Genomic DNA, 17,375 nt, shown 5'->3' with positions numbered 1-17,375 from the left:
TGAGGGGCTGGAGAGATGTCTCAGTGCTTAAGGGCACTTGGATGCAAAGCTTGGTGGCCTGGGTTTGATTTCCCCAGTACCCATGTAAAGCCAGATACACAAAGGTGGAACATGTGCCTGGCATTCCTTTGCAGTGTCATCAGGCCTTGGCACACCCACCTCATTTATGAGCTCCAGCTCTCTCTCTCTCTCCTTAAAAAAAAAAAAAAAAACAGAAAATGTATTTTGAAAAGACAGATGAAATTGTTCTGTAGTGAAGTCAAGTATAAAAGTCCTTATGATGCAATATTGTTTTAGAAAACATAACTATTCTACACAAATTAGCCTTTTTCCTTAAAGTTAAAATAACACTGCTGTGTGATAACTTTGGAGTCTGTTTATAAAATTCTGAGTACTGAGAAAATATTGCTACAAATAATGAGAGTTGTAGCACAGCTGCTAATGTTGATTATTACTTAGCTTATTTTGTTGTTAGAATATATTAACTGTACAAAATGCCGGGTTTGGGCTGCAGAGATCAGTCACTGTTTGAGACGCCTGCTTGCAAAGCCTAATGACCCAGGTTTGATACCTTAGTATGCATATAAAGCCAGATGCACAAAGTGGTGCATGTATCTGGAGACGTTTTTGCAGTGGTTAGAGGCTTATACTGCCATTCTCACTTTCTCTCTCTTTCCTTGCAAAGAAATACAAGTAAATAAATAAAATGCTTTTTTAAAAATAGCTGGTTTTATAATGACATATTTTCATATGTGCATATAAATGCTTTGATCCAAATAGCCTGTGGGCACAGTTGGAAAATCATAATGACAGACCTGGGGTTGGGGTGCTTTTCAGTAATGATCAAAGGAAGGCCTCTGTGCTATGGAGGTACTGTGGCCTCATTGTATATCTGACCTGAATAATCTTTTGGAAAACTGACATATACGTACATTTGTGTATTTGTTTATTTGTGTGTGTGCATGTGTGCAATGTGCGCACACACAAATGGGTGCACCAAAATCTCCTGCTGCTGTAATGGTATGATCAGAGCCTGGATTTGGAGGCTCTGTTAACAAACGTCTTTGACATCTGAGCCACTCCAAGGCTCCATGCTGCCTCACACTTTTACCAAGTAGGTGCTGAGCCCTGAGCTAAGCAGAGAGAATGAAAACTGCCTTTCCAGTTCCCATCCTTCTCCAGGGGTGTGACAGGAAATGGGATCTGTTTCTCAACACTTGCAGGACAAGACCGTGTCAAAATTTACCTGTCAGAAATCAGGGGAGAATTCTGAAATGTAAACTACACTTTTATCCACATTCCTGAGGAAAAAAATTGTAGGTGAGATTAGGTCAAGCACTCCTCCACATTTGAGCACTTGTCTCTCCTCTAACTGACTATGAGTCACCATGGTGACATGATGTCAGAGCCCATGGTGACATCAGCAGTTTGTTGCTTCCCTACAAAGGTTCTAGAACAGATGCGCTTTGGACCAGGCAGAACATGATTAGTGATCCTCAGAACAAGTAGTGCGGATTTAGTGTAGGACTATGAACATTCAGAGCATGAAAAAGAACAACAAATCCTTCGGGAAACCAGTGGTTGGTGAAGAGCCAGCTAGAGCAGCCCCATCTGAGGCTTCATGTGATCCAAACGGGGACACCAGAGGAGGTTCACAAACTCAGAGTGACCAAGGCATGAGTCAAGATCCAAGGCTTGGAGAGAACCTCGAAAGAGAGGAACAAGACCACCATGAAGCCAGCGAGGAAGGCACCAGCAGTCTCTTGGGGCTTTCATTTCCCAGAAAACTCTGGGCAGTAGTGGAGAACGAGGCGTTCAAGTCTGTGGGCTGGAGTGAAGAAGGAGACACCGTGAAGATTGAGGGAGAACTTTTTGAAGCAGAGGTCCTTCACCGCAGTGGTGCAGATAAAATTTTTGAAATGGACAGCTTAAAGCGTTTCATCTGTGAACTTAATCTTCATGGGTTCAGGAAGATATGCACAAAGAATTCACCAGTGCACCCTGGAAAGAAGAAAATGATGGTAGAGTATATTTGTGTTAAATTTTCTATGAAAGAAAATTCTTTGCCTAGAAAACATTCTTTGTTTAGATTCCCACTACCAATGCCATGAACAATGGGTTGTAAGCTTTTCATTTCCTGTTTTAATTAATTAATTTATTGACAACTTCTGTACTTACACACAATAAACCATATTTCCCTTCCCTCCCCCACTTTCCTCTTCACAACTCTGGTCTCCATTATATCACCTCCCTCTATCCATTAGTCTTTCATTTTTTCTCAACTTTTTTGAAGTTAATTAAATTTAATGATGACGTTACTTTATAGCTGGTCAAGTTCACTGCTTCCACCAATTCTGCATGATAAATGATGTTCTAAGTAAAAAGTAATATTACTGGGGCTACAGAGATGCTTAGCAGTTAAGGCACTTGCCTATGAAGCCTAAGGACACAGGTTCAATTCCCTGGTAACCACGTAAGCTAGCTGCACAAGGTGGCACATGTGTCTGGACTTCATTTGGAGGGGCAGTATGCCCTGCATGCCCATTCTCTCTGTCTCCCTCTCTCTTCTTTTGCTATGCTTGCAAATAAATAAGTAAAAATCTATTAAAAGGCCAGGTATGGCAGCACATTCCTTTAAACCCAACACTTGGGAGGCTGTGGTAGGAACATTTCCATGAATTTGAGGCCACCCTGAGGTTACATATTGAATTCCAGATCAGTCTGGGCTAGAGCAAGACGCTACCTTGAGAAAAACCCAAAATAATAATAATAATATTACTAATAATCTGCATTTAAAATTTTAATTTAATAACCATTTGGCACACCTGTGCAAAACAATATGTTTATAATCATCCAACGTAGAATCATATACTACAAAAAATTAGACTCAGCTTTTTTGTCATCAAACCCCCTATAAAGTTTACTACCCAGCACAAGTGTCTTGGTTGTTCATATCCCTAAACATCCACAAATCACGTGCTATGTGCAAAGCTCTTAGTCAGGCTTTCAGGTAGAGCAGAAAGTAAACAATATTGTTGAGGCCCTCAATGAGCTTATGGTCAAATATAGCACAGGAAGCAAGAGCAGGAAATCTCAGCTGCAGCAACACAGCTGCCCCTTAAAGGGGAAAATTTTTACTTAAGCAGGTGCCCAGAAGAACGTGAGATTCTGCTATCATGTGGTTTAATGAAGATCTTTGTGCAGAATGGTAGAGCTGCTTAGAGTGTAAGTTCATAGTCTTGACAAGTGGCATAGGAAGACTAGGAATCTCAAGGACTGCAAGTCACATGACAAGACTATTCTGGAGATGAGTGACAGAAGTTCAGTGTGTCAAGTGCTAGCCTGGCAAGCACTGCCCTGTAAAGTGCCAGGTGTGGCAGCACACTCCTGCAATCCCAGCACTGAAGAAGCGGAGACAGGAAAACCTGGGGCTCTCCAGCCAACTAGTCCAGCCAAATTGGTGAACTCAAGGCCTATGCGAGACCTTGCTTCAAAAAGAAGAAGATGTAGCACTTGGGAGGCAGAGAGAGGAGGATTGTCAGGAGTTTGAGGCCACCTTGAGACTATATCATGAAATCCAGGTCACCCTGTGCTAGAGTGAGACCCTAACTCAATCCCACCCCCAGAAAAAGAAGCAGTAGCAGATGGAGTTCCTGAGGGTAACACCTGAGGTTGTCCCCTAGGCTCCACCCACACAAGCACATTTGCACATGCACTTACACATGTATGTGCCAACATACATATGAACATACAAACCACACATGTAGATAAAAGGTTATTCTCTCTTTTATTTTTGGTGTCATGATCTTTTCCTCCTCTTATGATGGCCTTGTGTATGTAGTGTCAGGCACTGTGAAGTCATGGATATCCAGGCCATTTTGTGTCTGGAGTGAGCATGTTGTAAGGAGTCCTACCCTTCCTTTGGCTCTTACATTCTTTCTGCCACCTCGTCCGCATTAGACCCTGAGCCTTGGAAGGTGTGATCGAGATGTTACCCAGTAGTCCAGTCACTGTTTTCCAGCACTATCATACTTTCTGAGTCATCCCAGGGTCACTGCCATCTGAAAAGAGAAGACTCTACCAAAAGTAAGAGTAGCATTAATATAAGGGTATGAATATTAAGATAAGTCCTTACTGGGAAGTTTGATAAATCTTTTCATTTTCAAGGATAACTGAAACTATTCACTGACTGGTAACTGTATAGAGTACAAAAGTAGAATGTTTGATATTAAAATGTGTGCCATCCCCTTAGATAGGTGCAGGCTAGGAGGACTCTTGGAGGCCAGGTCATGGCCTACATATGGTTCACGACCTTCAGCTGTGAGCATTTTGTTTCTAGTGAGGCCGTGCTGAAGGGCACCAGGACCATTGAAAGCAATGGAAATGATTTTCTCCATCACATAATCAGCTGAGTACGATGGGCAGTGTGACAGTCATGCATTCTTTACCTCAGAATGACTAAAAGCTTCCTTTTCCTTTCAGATCTATCAAAATGCAAACTTTCAGAGGGATAACCCAAGGCTGCTCGAGAACATCTGGAGGAGAGGATGTCAACGCAGCCCTGCTCAGGAAGAGCCATGCTGCAAGAGAAGGAAGCTCGATTTCCCCCAACGTTCTCCACACCTTCAGAAGAAGAAGCAGGAAAAGACCATTTCCCTGAAGGAAACCCCCAACAAACAGGCACCCCAAGGCCAGGGCACCTTCCTTCCAGTTGGTGTCACTGGATGCCCCCTAGCACTATGCCCTCCTGAGGAGCACAGCGTCCCATGTGGAGAATGCTCCCCTGAGGATGGCAACATGGTGTCTCCGGCTGGTGACAGAATGGAAGGGTCTGGGCAGGTGAGCATCAGACCCTCATGGTACCCTGATTGGGGTTCAGTGATATCTTTCTACAACAAGTGTTCCTCCATGCTGAAGGCTGTCTTGGCAGCCATTTCCTTAAGTGAGCTGTCTGATGGGGAGAGGGAGCAGGGCTCCACCAGTGTGTCCTCTGCTGAGGAAGAGCAGGAGGGCTTCCGTCAAAATAAGTGAGTAATCTGTGTGCTATACAAGGGCAGTTCTCGTTCATGAGCTTACCGGCCATGTAACACTGCAAAAAGTCCTTGTTCACTAATTACAACCTAGTGTATTCCTATAAAGAAACACAAACCCCATGGTATTAAATAAAGAATCTCAACATCTGACTTAGGCTGCTCAGTACATCTTGACCCTGTAGTTTCACGCCTTTTTCAGCAGCTTGGATTTTGGGGAAATGCTATCTCCTCACTGACAGTAAATCAGAAAGAATCATCCAATTGGTTTTCTCTGGCATAAACTAATACACCCTGTGTAACAACAGAGACATTTATTTGTTAACTACTGCAAACCAAGAGAGCACTGGATGGATTTTCACACATTAGATCTTCTCAGAGAACACTGGGGACCTACCAAACAATATTGGGAGAATCTTGGTTTTGGCAATATAGGTCTCCATGCACAAAGTCTAGTCCATGTCCTCAGGGAAGCCATGAAAGCAATGATCAGACCCAGCAATGCTACTAATGGTCATAGGTACCTATCGGATGTGCAGCAGCCACAGCCAGGCAGCCACAGCCAACAGCATGCCTAAATTACCAGAACATAACATTGTTAGGAAAGCATAAGAGAAAAGCCAAAGAGAACCCCAGAGTTGATCTCTACAGATTGTTTATTAGAGAAAACAGCGAGGGGCAGCAGCATTCCCTTGAGATGGAGGATGGAGCACTGAGGCAGGCTAGGGCCTGTGGACCTTGGTTGGGGTGTGCATCAGAGGTAGGGGAAGCATGAGGCCCCCATGGGCAGGGTCAGAAGGAGAGTAGAAGATAAGCAGGCAAGCGTGTGGGGATCCAGGAGGTGGGTGAAGGTGCAAGGGCTCTGGTTGGGGTGTGTCCCAGAGAGAGGAAGGCACAGGGATGGTGGAGGTCCTGGAGAGAGGGCCAGGCAGGCAGGACTAGGTAGTTTGGGGCCCAAGGGCCTTCCCCTTTCTCAAGGAGCCCTGCCTACTGCGTGCTTCCCCCCCCCCCCCACACACACAGTCCTCGTGCCTTCCCTTCTCTCCTGGACACCTCGCAGTACATGTGCCATCCTTTATCTCTGGGAACCACATAGTACACTAGCCTTCCCCGCTCTCTCCCAGAGCCCAGTAGTACATGAGCCTTCCTCTCTCTCAGGGATGCAGTGCGCCTACCCCTCTCTCCTGGAACCACCCTACCCCACACACACACCCTCAGTAAAGGTGACTTCCCTTCTCTCCAGGCACAGGCAGTCCACACACATTCCCTTCTACACCCCTGAAGACCATGTGCCTTAACCCTCTCCCAGATGGCCTCACACTGCGTGCCTTCTCCTCACTCCTGGACCCCTGTCCAATGGGGCACTGGAGCCTTCCCCTCTCTCCTAGAACTGACAGAGAGTAGAGATGTTACAGGAAGTGGAGGTGTGGCTATCACACCTCAAGACCAGTGACCCACGTTCTACAAGACTTCACTTCTTAAAAGTATGTAATTTTCGCAAGCTGCACATGAGATCATTGGGGAACATTTCACAGTCAAACTCCAAAACCATACAATGACTACAGTCAGGTTTCTTTCTTCTTAATGCCACTCTTGGGGACTAAACCCCAACACATGTTTTGGAAAGGATATGTCTTGTTCAAACATTAGCAGTAATTTTTACCAACACTGTAGTTGTCCCCTAAGTTATAAATCTCTTGCTACACACGAACACTCAAAGCATCCAAAACAGAGTTAGTTAACCTCCCCTTTCACTGAGTGGTGAAAAGAGATACAGTCTTTATGATTCTTGCTTAATTACATTTCCATCTTCCAACTCACTCAATCTCAAACTATTGAAGTCACCCTCTATTTCTTCTTCAACTTCTCATTCGATCTTTGTTGAGTTCTGTTGCTTCTATTTTAGAAATGTCTGAACATGTGATCTTTCATTAATTCCGAATGGTAGGCTCTTGGTCAAGGGTCTTGTCTTCTCTGATCTAGATTGTTTCTGATTGATGGTCCTTCCTCTGGCTTCCTTCACACTCTTACACTATGATATAAACAATCCCTACAGTTATCCCTAGCAACACATTTTCCCTCTTTTGCCATGAGTTCCATATTGATCAAGGTCTAGCCTCATCACATAACACATCATTTCATCTCTCTGGTGAACCACTTATCTTGGTTCAGGCCCATGGATTGTGATCTCTGAAATGACTTTTCTCCTCTTTTTCTTATGAAGTCTGAAGTAGTTTTGTATGGCTAGTCTAATAAATTATATTAATCTGAAAGTATCACAGCTTATTTTTTCAGTTTCTTTGGGTCGCTGTGGCTTGTTTCTCTGCACTGCATCTCACAATGATGAAATACAGGTACCTAAGGTCTTCTCTAGAGGAGACATTCTCTTATATCTTGAAGATGTTGGCAGCATGTTGAAGAAACAAGCTATGCCCTTTCTTGGTGGCGATTGTCAATTCCTTAGAGCCTTCTTTAAGTACACACTTTCATGATGTGTGTGTGTGTGTGTGTGTGTGTGTGTGTGTGTGTGTGTGTTTTCTCTGGGAAACTTTTTCCCTGAAGAGATTACAAACATGTCAATTTACCCCAGATGGAAAAGAAACAACAGATCAAACAAGAATTGCACCAAAACCAGTTTTGTTAAGCCAAAGAATTTGTTGATGTTACTTGTAAAGAAGGGTGAGAGTTCCTTACAGAAGCATGGACTTAAATTGACAAGCACATAAAGGTCACTAATACTGTTTAAGGAATCCAGGCATGGTTGTCATTGGATTCTTAGCATCAGGCTGTCTCCCACAGCTCTTACCCAGTAGCATCCTGTGCTGTGCTTTCATCTAACAGTTTCGGAAAGGAGTTTTCTCTCTGCTGATTTGGTTATGGGTCAGAACTTCTTTGTTGGCTTTTTAAAAAAAATTGTTTATAGTTATTTATTTGACAGCGACAGACAAAGAAAGAGGCAGAGAGAGAGAGAGAATGGGTGTGCCAGGGCCTCCAGCCACTGCGAATGAACTCCAGATGCATGTGCCCCCTTGTGCATCTGGCTAACGTGGGTCCTGGGGAATCGAGCCTTGAACCAGGGTTCTGAGGCTTCACAGGCAAGCGCTTAACTGCTAAGCCATCTCTCCAGCCCACATAATATATTTTGATCATAATCTCCTCTCATTACTTTTTGTGTCTCCCCACCATCCCTTTCTCTCTGAACCTCTTCTTTCAAACTAGTCTGGTTTACATTTCTATTTTTTCTTTCCCATTTTAAACTTGTATTGAACACTTCCATATAGTATACTATACCATACATGATATACAACGATCATAATTTCTCCCACTGACCTACTTTTTCCACCTTCCACGTCCCCCTTTCACTGAATCCACTTTTCTTTCCAACTATTTCCCTTCCATTTTAATGTCATCATGTTTTTCCTCCTATTATGCAGGTCTGTATAAGTAGCATCAAGCACTGTGAAGTCATCAGTACCATGCTCCTCTGCATCTGAGGAGTGTTACAAACACACCACCCCTTTCTTTGGCCTTTGTATATATTTTTATTATTAATTATGGACATAATTAGTATGGAAACATCACATGTTGGTACGATACTTTTGCTCATCCGAGTCCCCATTTTGAAGGGGGCCCTCCTCATTGGGGTTGCAGGTTCTTGACATTTTTAAATTATATATTTATTTATTTAAGAGAGAGGGGGAAAGGCAGATAAAGAGAGAGAGAGAGTGACAGAGAGCAAATGGGCACACCCGGGCATATAGCCACTGCAAAGGAGCTCCAGACATATATGCCACCTTGTGCATTTGGATTACATGGGTACTGGCGAATCTAACCTGGGTCTTCAGGCTTCAAAGGCAAGCACCTTAACTGATAAGCCACCTCTCCAGCCTGATGTTCACTTTTTTTTTTTTATCACCCTAAGTCATCCATTTGTAAATGATGATGGCTAAATGCTGTGCAGGTAATGACAGCCACTGCAAGGCCTTGAATATGATGGTCACTTCCTGTCTGCAAGACAGCAGAACACTCTTACTTATCCTTTGGCTGTTAAGTTCTTTCCATCCCTCTTTTGTGATGTTGCTGACAATTAGATGGCATGATAAAGAACAGCATTATTCTATGGGCATCTACATAAGTATTTAGGGGAAATTTTGATAGACACAGCATGTCCATATGTTGGCTCATACATTTTTAATTTGTGCATTTATCCAACCTAGCACTTAGACCCTCTGTTTGTTCTCACTTGCTTTTGTTTTGCCTTTATTTCTTTAATTGAAAGAGAGAGAAAAAGGCAGAGAGGATATATATATATATATATATGGAGAGAGAGAGAGAGAGAGAGAGAGAGAGAGAGAGAGAGAGAGAGATATTATGTGTGTGGGTTCTGGGGATATGAGCTTGGGTCCTTTGGCTTTGCAGGAAAGTGTATTAACAGCTAAGTCATCTTTCTAGTCCTGTTTTTATTTTAAGGCTTTGTTAGCTTACAGTTTTCCATATGCCTGTCTATGCAACCATAATCAATGCCTGTCTGAAGATTTTTCTATCTTTTCTCAAATCATACAACACATTTTGAAATACTGACTACTTTAAGTGTCTTTCTTAAGCAAACCCAATATGAAATAAAACTGAAGAAAATAATAAAGAAGTTAAGTGCAAAAAGCCCCACGGAGTTTGAAGCTGTTCTTGTCTTCATAAAAAGAAGAAGACAAATTGAAAATCAAAGCAGGTTCACAATGTTTGATGTTTGATGACAATGTTGATGTCTGTTCCCCAAACCTTCCCACTTGAGGAAGGTCATTGCAACACACACCATTGGCAGCAAAACAATCATAAGTAAAACTGATCTAGAGAGAAATAAGTAGGGGTTAAGGTGAAACTTAGCTGAACACCAAGGTAATAGTTTCATTTTTAAATTTGTTATTATTTATTGATTTTTTTTATAAAAAGGTTTTATTCTCAGGCCCTATCACCCCTGCTCCAATTCTGCTGAGGCTCTTCTTCAGTTGGGTTATTGGTATTCATTGTGGAGACCCAGAGGCATCAGTCAGTCTCTACATGGTGGGGGGAATACCCAGGCTATTGCCAGCCGCCCCCACCCGCCGGTTCTCACAAGCTTTCCATGCCGTCTTTTGAAATGCTCCCTGAGCCTTGGCAGGCAAGACAGAGAGTTGATTTAGTGTTGAGTTCTTTGTAGACTCTGGATCTCTGTTTAGATGAGGTTTGAGTGACCAAAGTGTCTGTCGCCCTTTCCCTTGAACTGGTTTTCAAGGTAGCCATGAGAGCAGTATTAATGTCACCACTTACCCTGTAATTACTTCTGGACTGAGGAAGATGAGGTGGAGGTGACCTCATCTCCTGGCAGAGAGTCTCCCCTCTCTTCCTGATGTATTGTTGTGTCCTTGTCCTATTCTCTTTCATGTGTAAAATAGAAAAGACTTTTCAACCAAAGGTAAGGATAATTTGAATACAAGGAGATAAGCCTAGTTATTAGAGAGATATATTGATGTGTGTATCCACTCTTCTTAGTTAAATAACAGTGAGAGTTCACTCTGGAGTTTGTTGGATTCCTGTCCTAGAGAATGTGGCTTACTTCCCAGAGCCAAGGATGAGTTCCCTCCAACTGAATGTGTCTTATGTCAAGCCATGAGCAGTTGGTTCCCTACATCAGCTGTGTGCTGCAATTGCACAAATGTGTGCTTTTTGGTTCTTAACTGGTGAGATATCCTGTTAATTCAATCTGCAAAAAAGGCAGCTCTTAAAGCTGGTGTTTATAATTGCTCTTTTGGTATTCCAGTAGTTTACTTAGGAGGAAATACTGTAAAATGTCAAGTTGGCTGTAAAGGTTCCCCTCCCAGCAGCTATTCTACCTTAAGGCTTGCTTGCACAACACACTTCAGAAATTTATATACATTCCTGACAATGGACCTCTTTATATCTTGGATATGACGACTCTGCAAGTGACAGAAATTCCCAGACTTCACCTGGAATGGTTTCCTGAAGTAATGAAGCTCCCATGTGTGTTTCCTACAGGGCATCAAAGTGACACAGCCTAATGGGCCATTTCTGGCCATGCTCTGTGCCTTGGGTTATGGCAAAACTAAGAAATAATATATGGAGAATACATTATAAGACATAACACAAAATAGCAACATAGCTTATTTCTATTAGGGTACTATTCTCTATTATCTCATAAACATTTTCAAATTTCATTGATTTCTAATTAATTGCTTCTTGAATTTTGTGAAGTCTCCCAGGGACTAAACCTACTAGAGTGTGATACCACCTGTGTTGCTAGGAATCTACTCCAGGGCTTCTTGCATGATGAGCAAGCAGTTTACCCACTGAGGTACATGCCATGCCTTAAAATATTTATTATTCACATTAGTCTATTCTATGAGATATACTCTCCCAGGAGAATGAGAAATGTTTTATTCTCACCTCATCCAATCACCACGAAGTGCATTTATATTTAGAGTTGGAATGGTGATTTTCTAACAATACATTCATAAGGGAAGAGGGCATTTTGTTTGGTGTTACTGTACATAATTCTCCGTGGTCTGCTCATGTGGAATCCAGAGAGAGTGGGCCTTGCTAATATAACTAATTCTCTTAACTGCACAAATGTATGTATATATGTACATATATAGCATATATTTTATATGACATATGTATTTTGTATTCATCACAGTTCTATATAGGATACAATGAAATGTATTAAAAGAGGAATCAGACTAGAGAGATGTCCTAGCAGTTATTTCGCTTGCTTAAGAAGCCTAAGGATCTGGGTTCAATTCCCCAGTTCCCAAATAAAGCCAGGTGCACAAAGTGGTGAATGCATCTGGCGGAGTTCATTCCCTCTCTCTCTCTCTCTCTCTCTTTCTCACCTTCAAAAAGTAAATAGATTATTTTCAAAAGAGTACTTAAGAAAAAGAATTTATTGGATTAGCTTATGACATCCATGATTTATATACATGTATATATAAACACATGTATATACTCACATGTACACTTTGACATACCACTCAAGAAATGTATGAAAGGCGCCATTTATTTTGTTTTGTTTTTTGAGATAAGGTCTCACTCTAGCCCAGTCTGACCTGGAATGTACTATGTAGTCTCAGGCTGGCCTCGAACTCTCACCAGTCCTCTTACCTCTGGCTTCCAAGTACTGGCATTAATGGCATGAACTACCACCACCAGCTCAATTTCAAAGGGAAGAACTTATGAAATTGGGCTTGATGATTCTACACAATATTTAGGTCATTAACTTAATTCTGTCACCAGACCACTTAACATTTTTCTGATTTTTAAATTTTGATAAGGTCTCACTCTAGCCCAGGCTGAGCGAGAACATACTCTGTGGTCCAGGCTGGCCTGAAACTCAAAGGCATCCTCCTGCCTCAACCTCCTTAGTGCTAGGATTATAGGTATGAGACTTCCTGATCAGCTAGCATTTTCTTTCCTTGATTATACTTTTGCCTGAATAAATAAAGAAATAAAACCCTCTTTGCCGCGGACTGACTCTCGGGGAGATCAGGACCGAAGGAGAACAAGGGCGAAGGCTCAAGGAGAACTCGGGATTCGGCGAGGAAATGACAGACAGACATACTCTAAGTTGAATATGCTGCTGCAATTTACTGAAGGTTTCATACAGATTGAACAGGGAAACTTAGCAAGGCAACAAGTGATCTCAGAAATCATTAATCTAAATAATCTTAAGTATTGTTCTATTGTAAGCATAAATATTTATCAGGCAGGAATGCTCCCTTTTTTTTTAAGAAGGACGTCTTGCCCCATTGACCACAGCTTTACATGAATAGAAGCTTGGGGTAAGGGATGTAAGGTGAACAATAGGTTATTTATTTTTTATAAACCGAGCAGAGAGCCATCTCTTTCCACTTATTAGATTATTTATATAATCCTCATATTCATTATAAAAGTGTTTCTATCCAAAAGACCACCAATATTTTAAGGCTGGTTTAATGTTTTCCAGGAATTCTTTTCTTACTTGTCTAGAGTATAAGCACCAAGGCTTACGTGTCTTTGCTAAGCATTTCATAAATGGAAGAGAATGCCATAGCCTCCTTTTTCCTTCATAATTCATTCATCTATTACCAAATTCATCATATCCTCCCTCATAGGGGAGTGGATCTAGGTAGTTCCCAGCTCTGGGAGTCTACTATCAGCCCTTGATCAAGTACTGAACATACCCCCCAGGAAGCGTTCTGGTGGGAATACCCCAACTTTTGAAACTTCTTTTCTGCAGAATTGTCATGCTTCTTATGAACATTACTGATTAACATTTCTACTTTCACTTTCTCAGGATCAGTATTGTTCTAAAACATCATAAGCTGTTTCTACTCTACACCATCTAAAAACTGTTTTAGAGTTAATTTTTTGTTCCTAGTAGCGTTATACATTTCCTCCATTGCCCTAATCATAGGAGGGGCACACTCAATACTCAAATTGTTTTTTGTACTCTGATTGCGTGCATGATTAATAGTAAGCGTAGCGTAGAAACTAGCTGTTCTTACAAACAACTAGAAGGAAGCAGGAAAGAAACAGAGCGCAGAAAACAGCTCATTGGCGCCAGCAATCAGGTCATCGTGACTTGGGCAGCAAGAACCATTACAGTAACTGACTGCCAGGGGTCACCGGGGGCATCCCTCCAAAGAGTGCTGGCCCTCTGTCCTCAGCTCTCATCCAGTACAGAAGCATCTCTGCTTGCTACACAGGCGAGGTCGCCGTGGACGTAGCACCTCTTTTGTTACCAAGTACCTGAGAGACTGATAATTATTCTGTTTGTATTTTGTGGTAAATATCATTACAACATGGATTAAAAATATGATTCATGACTTAATTTTGATGCTGACAGGATGACCCATTTTACCAAATTCTGATATGATATAATGCTTTGAAAGATCCCATCATAATTGGATGAATCCATTACAACCTGGGGTTGAGAAAGGTAATGTGTCCTGAAATCTCAGATAGTCTATACACATTATTCCACTGAAACATTTATACAATCATGCGTGATATGTCCATCAACATGCTAGGCCATGTTCCAATGGTCTTACAAATACTAATGAATTTAGACTCCACTAAAATATCATGGTGCAGGACTACTGTGACATTTCTATCATGCAGAAAGCAACAGAGACAGTCTGTTGCCCACTCTCATGTTTTTTTCTGCCATCTTCCATGAGCCTCAGAGAGGCAGAAAGACCACAAGAGACAGAGGGTGAGTAAGAGAGCTGTGTAACACTGTCTCTGCTCATGACATGGTCACCACACTCATGACCTCACTGACTGACATGATATGCACAAACTCTTCACAACTTTGAGCCCATTTACATTGCACCAAGGGTGATGGAAGAGAGCATGGGGTCCCTCATCCCTCTCTGAGGGGTGATTGACATTTAGTTGGGGAGGGGGATAGGTGCAGCCATTGGTAGTTTACATACACTCTGGAAAATACTAGGCTATTTCTGCTCATGCAAACAACACTATTTAACTTCCATGGGTGTCCCATAAACACACCAGGAAAAATAAACTGCTATGAAAATTGAAGGTAGGCTAGTTAGAAAGAGAAAGAGGTTCAGTGGAAAAGGGACAGAGAGAAAGGCCATGAAATGTAATGAGAGGGGATTATGATCAAAATATATTGTATAGGGCTGTAGAGATGGCTTAGCTATTAAGGTGTTTACCTATGAACCTAAGGACCAAGGATCTATTCCCCAGAATCCATGTAAGCCAAATGCACAAGGTGGCATATGCATCTGCAGGCCCTGGCATCATGCCCATTTCTCTTTCTTTCTCTTTCTCTCTCTGTCTCTCTCTCTCTCTGTGAATCTTTCAGTCCCACAAATCATTAACTCTCTGTAGAGATTGCTCAGAGGTTAAAATGTTTGCCTGCAATGCCCGAGAACCTGGGTTGGAGTTTCCAGTGTGCACATAAAAGCCAGATGCACAAGGTGGTACATACATCTGGAGTTCATTCACAGTGACTCGAAGGCCTAGAGTACCATTCTCTCTGTGTCTCTCTCCTCTCTCTCTCTCCAAACTGTTTCTCAAAACTATTTTATTTACTTATTTCTGAGAGCGAGACATAGAGAGAGAGAGATAGCAAGAGAAGATCTCCAGCCACTGCAAACAAACTCCAGAGACATGTAACACCTTGTGCATCTAGCTTATGTGAGTCCTGGGAAAATCAAACCTGGGGCCTGAGGCTTCAACGGCAAGTGCCTTAACAGCTGCCCCTCATGACAGTTCTTACTCTTACTCACTGTGACATCTTGGTTGCAAAGTGTTTCCCTCCTGATGTCTCCAACGTGGAGGGCTTGATGGATCCAAGCATCCTGGGGGTGGGGAGTGATTTAGCAAACACATCCACCTTTGCCTGTCAAATCTGATTCCACTGTGTCTGTTCCCATGGCATGCTGAGAAATCTCCTTCTTGGGCAGTCTATCCTAACATCCGTTGGCCTTCAGGAATCCATGGAACTCAATCATAAATATCATCTTGAGTACAACTATTTTGAAAGAAGTTGAGAAGCAAGGAAAGCTTAGAGCTATGTGGGGGGAGACAATTATAGTTGTCTTTTTATTATATATATATTTTAAAAAACTTATTTGTTTGTTTGGTTTGGTTTCTTGAGGCAGGGTCTCACTGTAGCTCAGGTTAACCTGGAATTCACACTGTAGTCTCAGGAGGGCCTCATACTCCCAGGGATCCTCCTACCTCGGCACCTGAGTACTGAGATTAAACGAGTGCACCACCACGCCCAGTTTATTTTTCATTTTTGATATTTTCACACTTGCCTGTAATGCATTTTGTCTTATTCCCCCAAATAAACCACTTTTTATTTTAATTAATTAGTTAGTTCAATTTCATTTATTATTTATTTATTTACTTATTTTGGTTTTGTTCAGGTAGGGTCTCACTCTACTCCAGGCTGACTTGATAGACTTAGTCTGGCCTTAAACTCATGGCAGCCTCCCACCTCTGGTTTGAAAGTGCTGGATTTAAAAGGTGTGTGTCACCACACCTGGCTTTTAACTATTGTTGGTTCATAATAATAGGTGGAAGGTGACAAACTGTGCAATGGTGTACTTACAAGTGACTACATCACTGATGGACCAGACTCCCCTCTTGCAGTGATCATCAACTTGCCTGAGATGCAGGAGTGTCCTTCTCAGGCATCCTTCCCCTACCCATGGTAAAGTAAACTCAATCTAGAAAACATCACTATTAACAAATTACAATGGAATAGTTCCACTTTTTAAAAAAATTTTATTAACATTTTCCATGATTATAAAATATATCCCATGGTAATTCCATCCCTCCCCACCCCTACACTTTCCCATTTGAAATTCCATTCTCCATCATATTACCTCCCCATTACAATCATTGTAATTACATATATACAATATCAACCTATTAAGTATCCTCCTCCTTTCCTTTCTCTTCCCTTTATGTCTCCTTTTTACCTTACTGGCCTCAGCTACTAAGTATTTTCCTTCTCATGCAGAAGCCAGTCATCTGTAGCTAGGATCCACATATGAGAGAGAACATGTGGCACTTGGCTTTCTGGGCCTGGGTTACCTCACTTAGTATAATACTTTCCAGGTCCATCCATTTTTCTGCAAATTTCATAACTTCATTTTTCTTTACCGCTGAGTAGAACTCCATTGTATAAATGTGCCACATCTTCATTATCCACTCATCTGTTGAGGGACATATAGGCTGGTTCCGTTTCCCAGCTATTATAAATTGAGCAGGAATAAACATGGTTGAGCATGTACTTCTAAGGAAATGAGGTGAGTCCTCTGGATATATGCCTAGGAGTGCTATAGCTGGGTCATATGGTAGATCAATCTTCAGCTGTTTGAGGAACCTCCACACTGATTTCCACAATGGCTGGACTAGATTGCATTCCCACCAGCAGTGTAGAAGGGTTCCTTTTTTTCCACATCCCCGCCAACATTTCTGATCATTTGTTTTCATGATGGTGGCCAATCTGAGAGGCGTGAGATAGAATCTCAATGTAGTTTTAATCTGCATTTCCCTGATGACTAGTGACGTAGAACATTTTTTTAGATGCTTATATGCCATTTGTATTTCTTCCTTTGAGAATGCTCTATTGAGCTCCATAGCCCATTTTTTGATTGGCTTGTTTGTTTCCTTATTATTTAACTTTTTGAGTTCTTTGTATATCCTAGATATTAATCCTTTATGAGATATATAGCTGGCGAAGATATTTTCCCACTCTGTAAGTTGCCTCTTTGCTTTTTTCACTGTGTCCTTTGCAGTGCAAAATCTTTGTAATTTCATGAGGTCCCA

At 41.8% G+C, this 17,375-nt stretch overlaps 1 protein-coding gene across 1 annotated transcript; it reads left to right on the top strand.

The window, feature by feature from the left end:
- Positions 1-1,529: 1,529 nt before the first annotated feature.
- Positions 1,530-5,031, top strand: LOC123457185 (heat shock transcription factor, X-linked member 3-like). Its single transcript, XM_045141186.1, has 2 exons — positions 1,530-2,021; positions 4,483-5,031. The coding sequence occupies exons 1-2, from the start codon at positions 1,530-1,532 to the stop codon at positions 5,029-5,031; spliced, it is 1,041 nt and encodes a 346-aa protein (XP_044997121.1).
- The last annotated feature ends 12,344 nt before the right edge of the window (positions 5,032-17,375 follow it).

This window comes from Jaculus jaculus (genome assembly GCF_020740685.1).
Source record: "Jaculus jaculus isolate mJacJac1 chromosome Y unlocalized genomic scaffold, mJacJac1.mat.Y.cur SUPER_Y_unloc_2, whole genome shotgun sequence".
NCBI classification, from domain to species: Eukaryota; Metazoa; Chordata; class Mammalia; order Rodentia; family Dipodidae; genus Jaculus; species Jaculus jaculus.
Note: the sequence above shows the minus strand (reverse complement) of the source record. Positions and strands in the feature narration are given on the sequence as shown.

Coding starts and splice junctions, on each gene's coding strand:
- LOC123457185 (XM_045141186.1), top strand. CDS start 1,530: ATGAACATTCAGAGCATGAAAAAGAACAACAAATCCTTCGGGAAACCA. Junction 2,022..4,482: donor CTGGAAAGAAGAAAATGATG/GTAGAGTATATT, acceptor TTTTCCTTTCAG/ATCTATCAAAATGCAAACTT.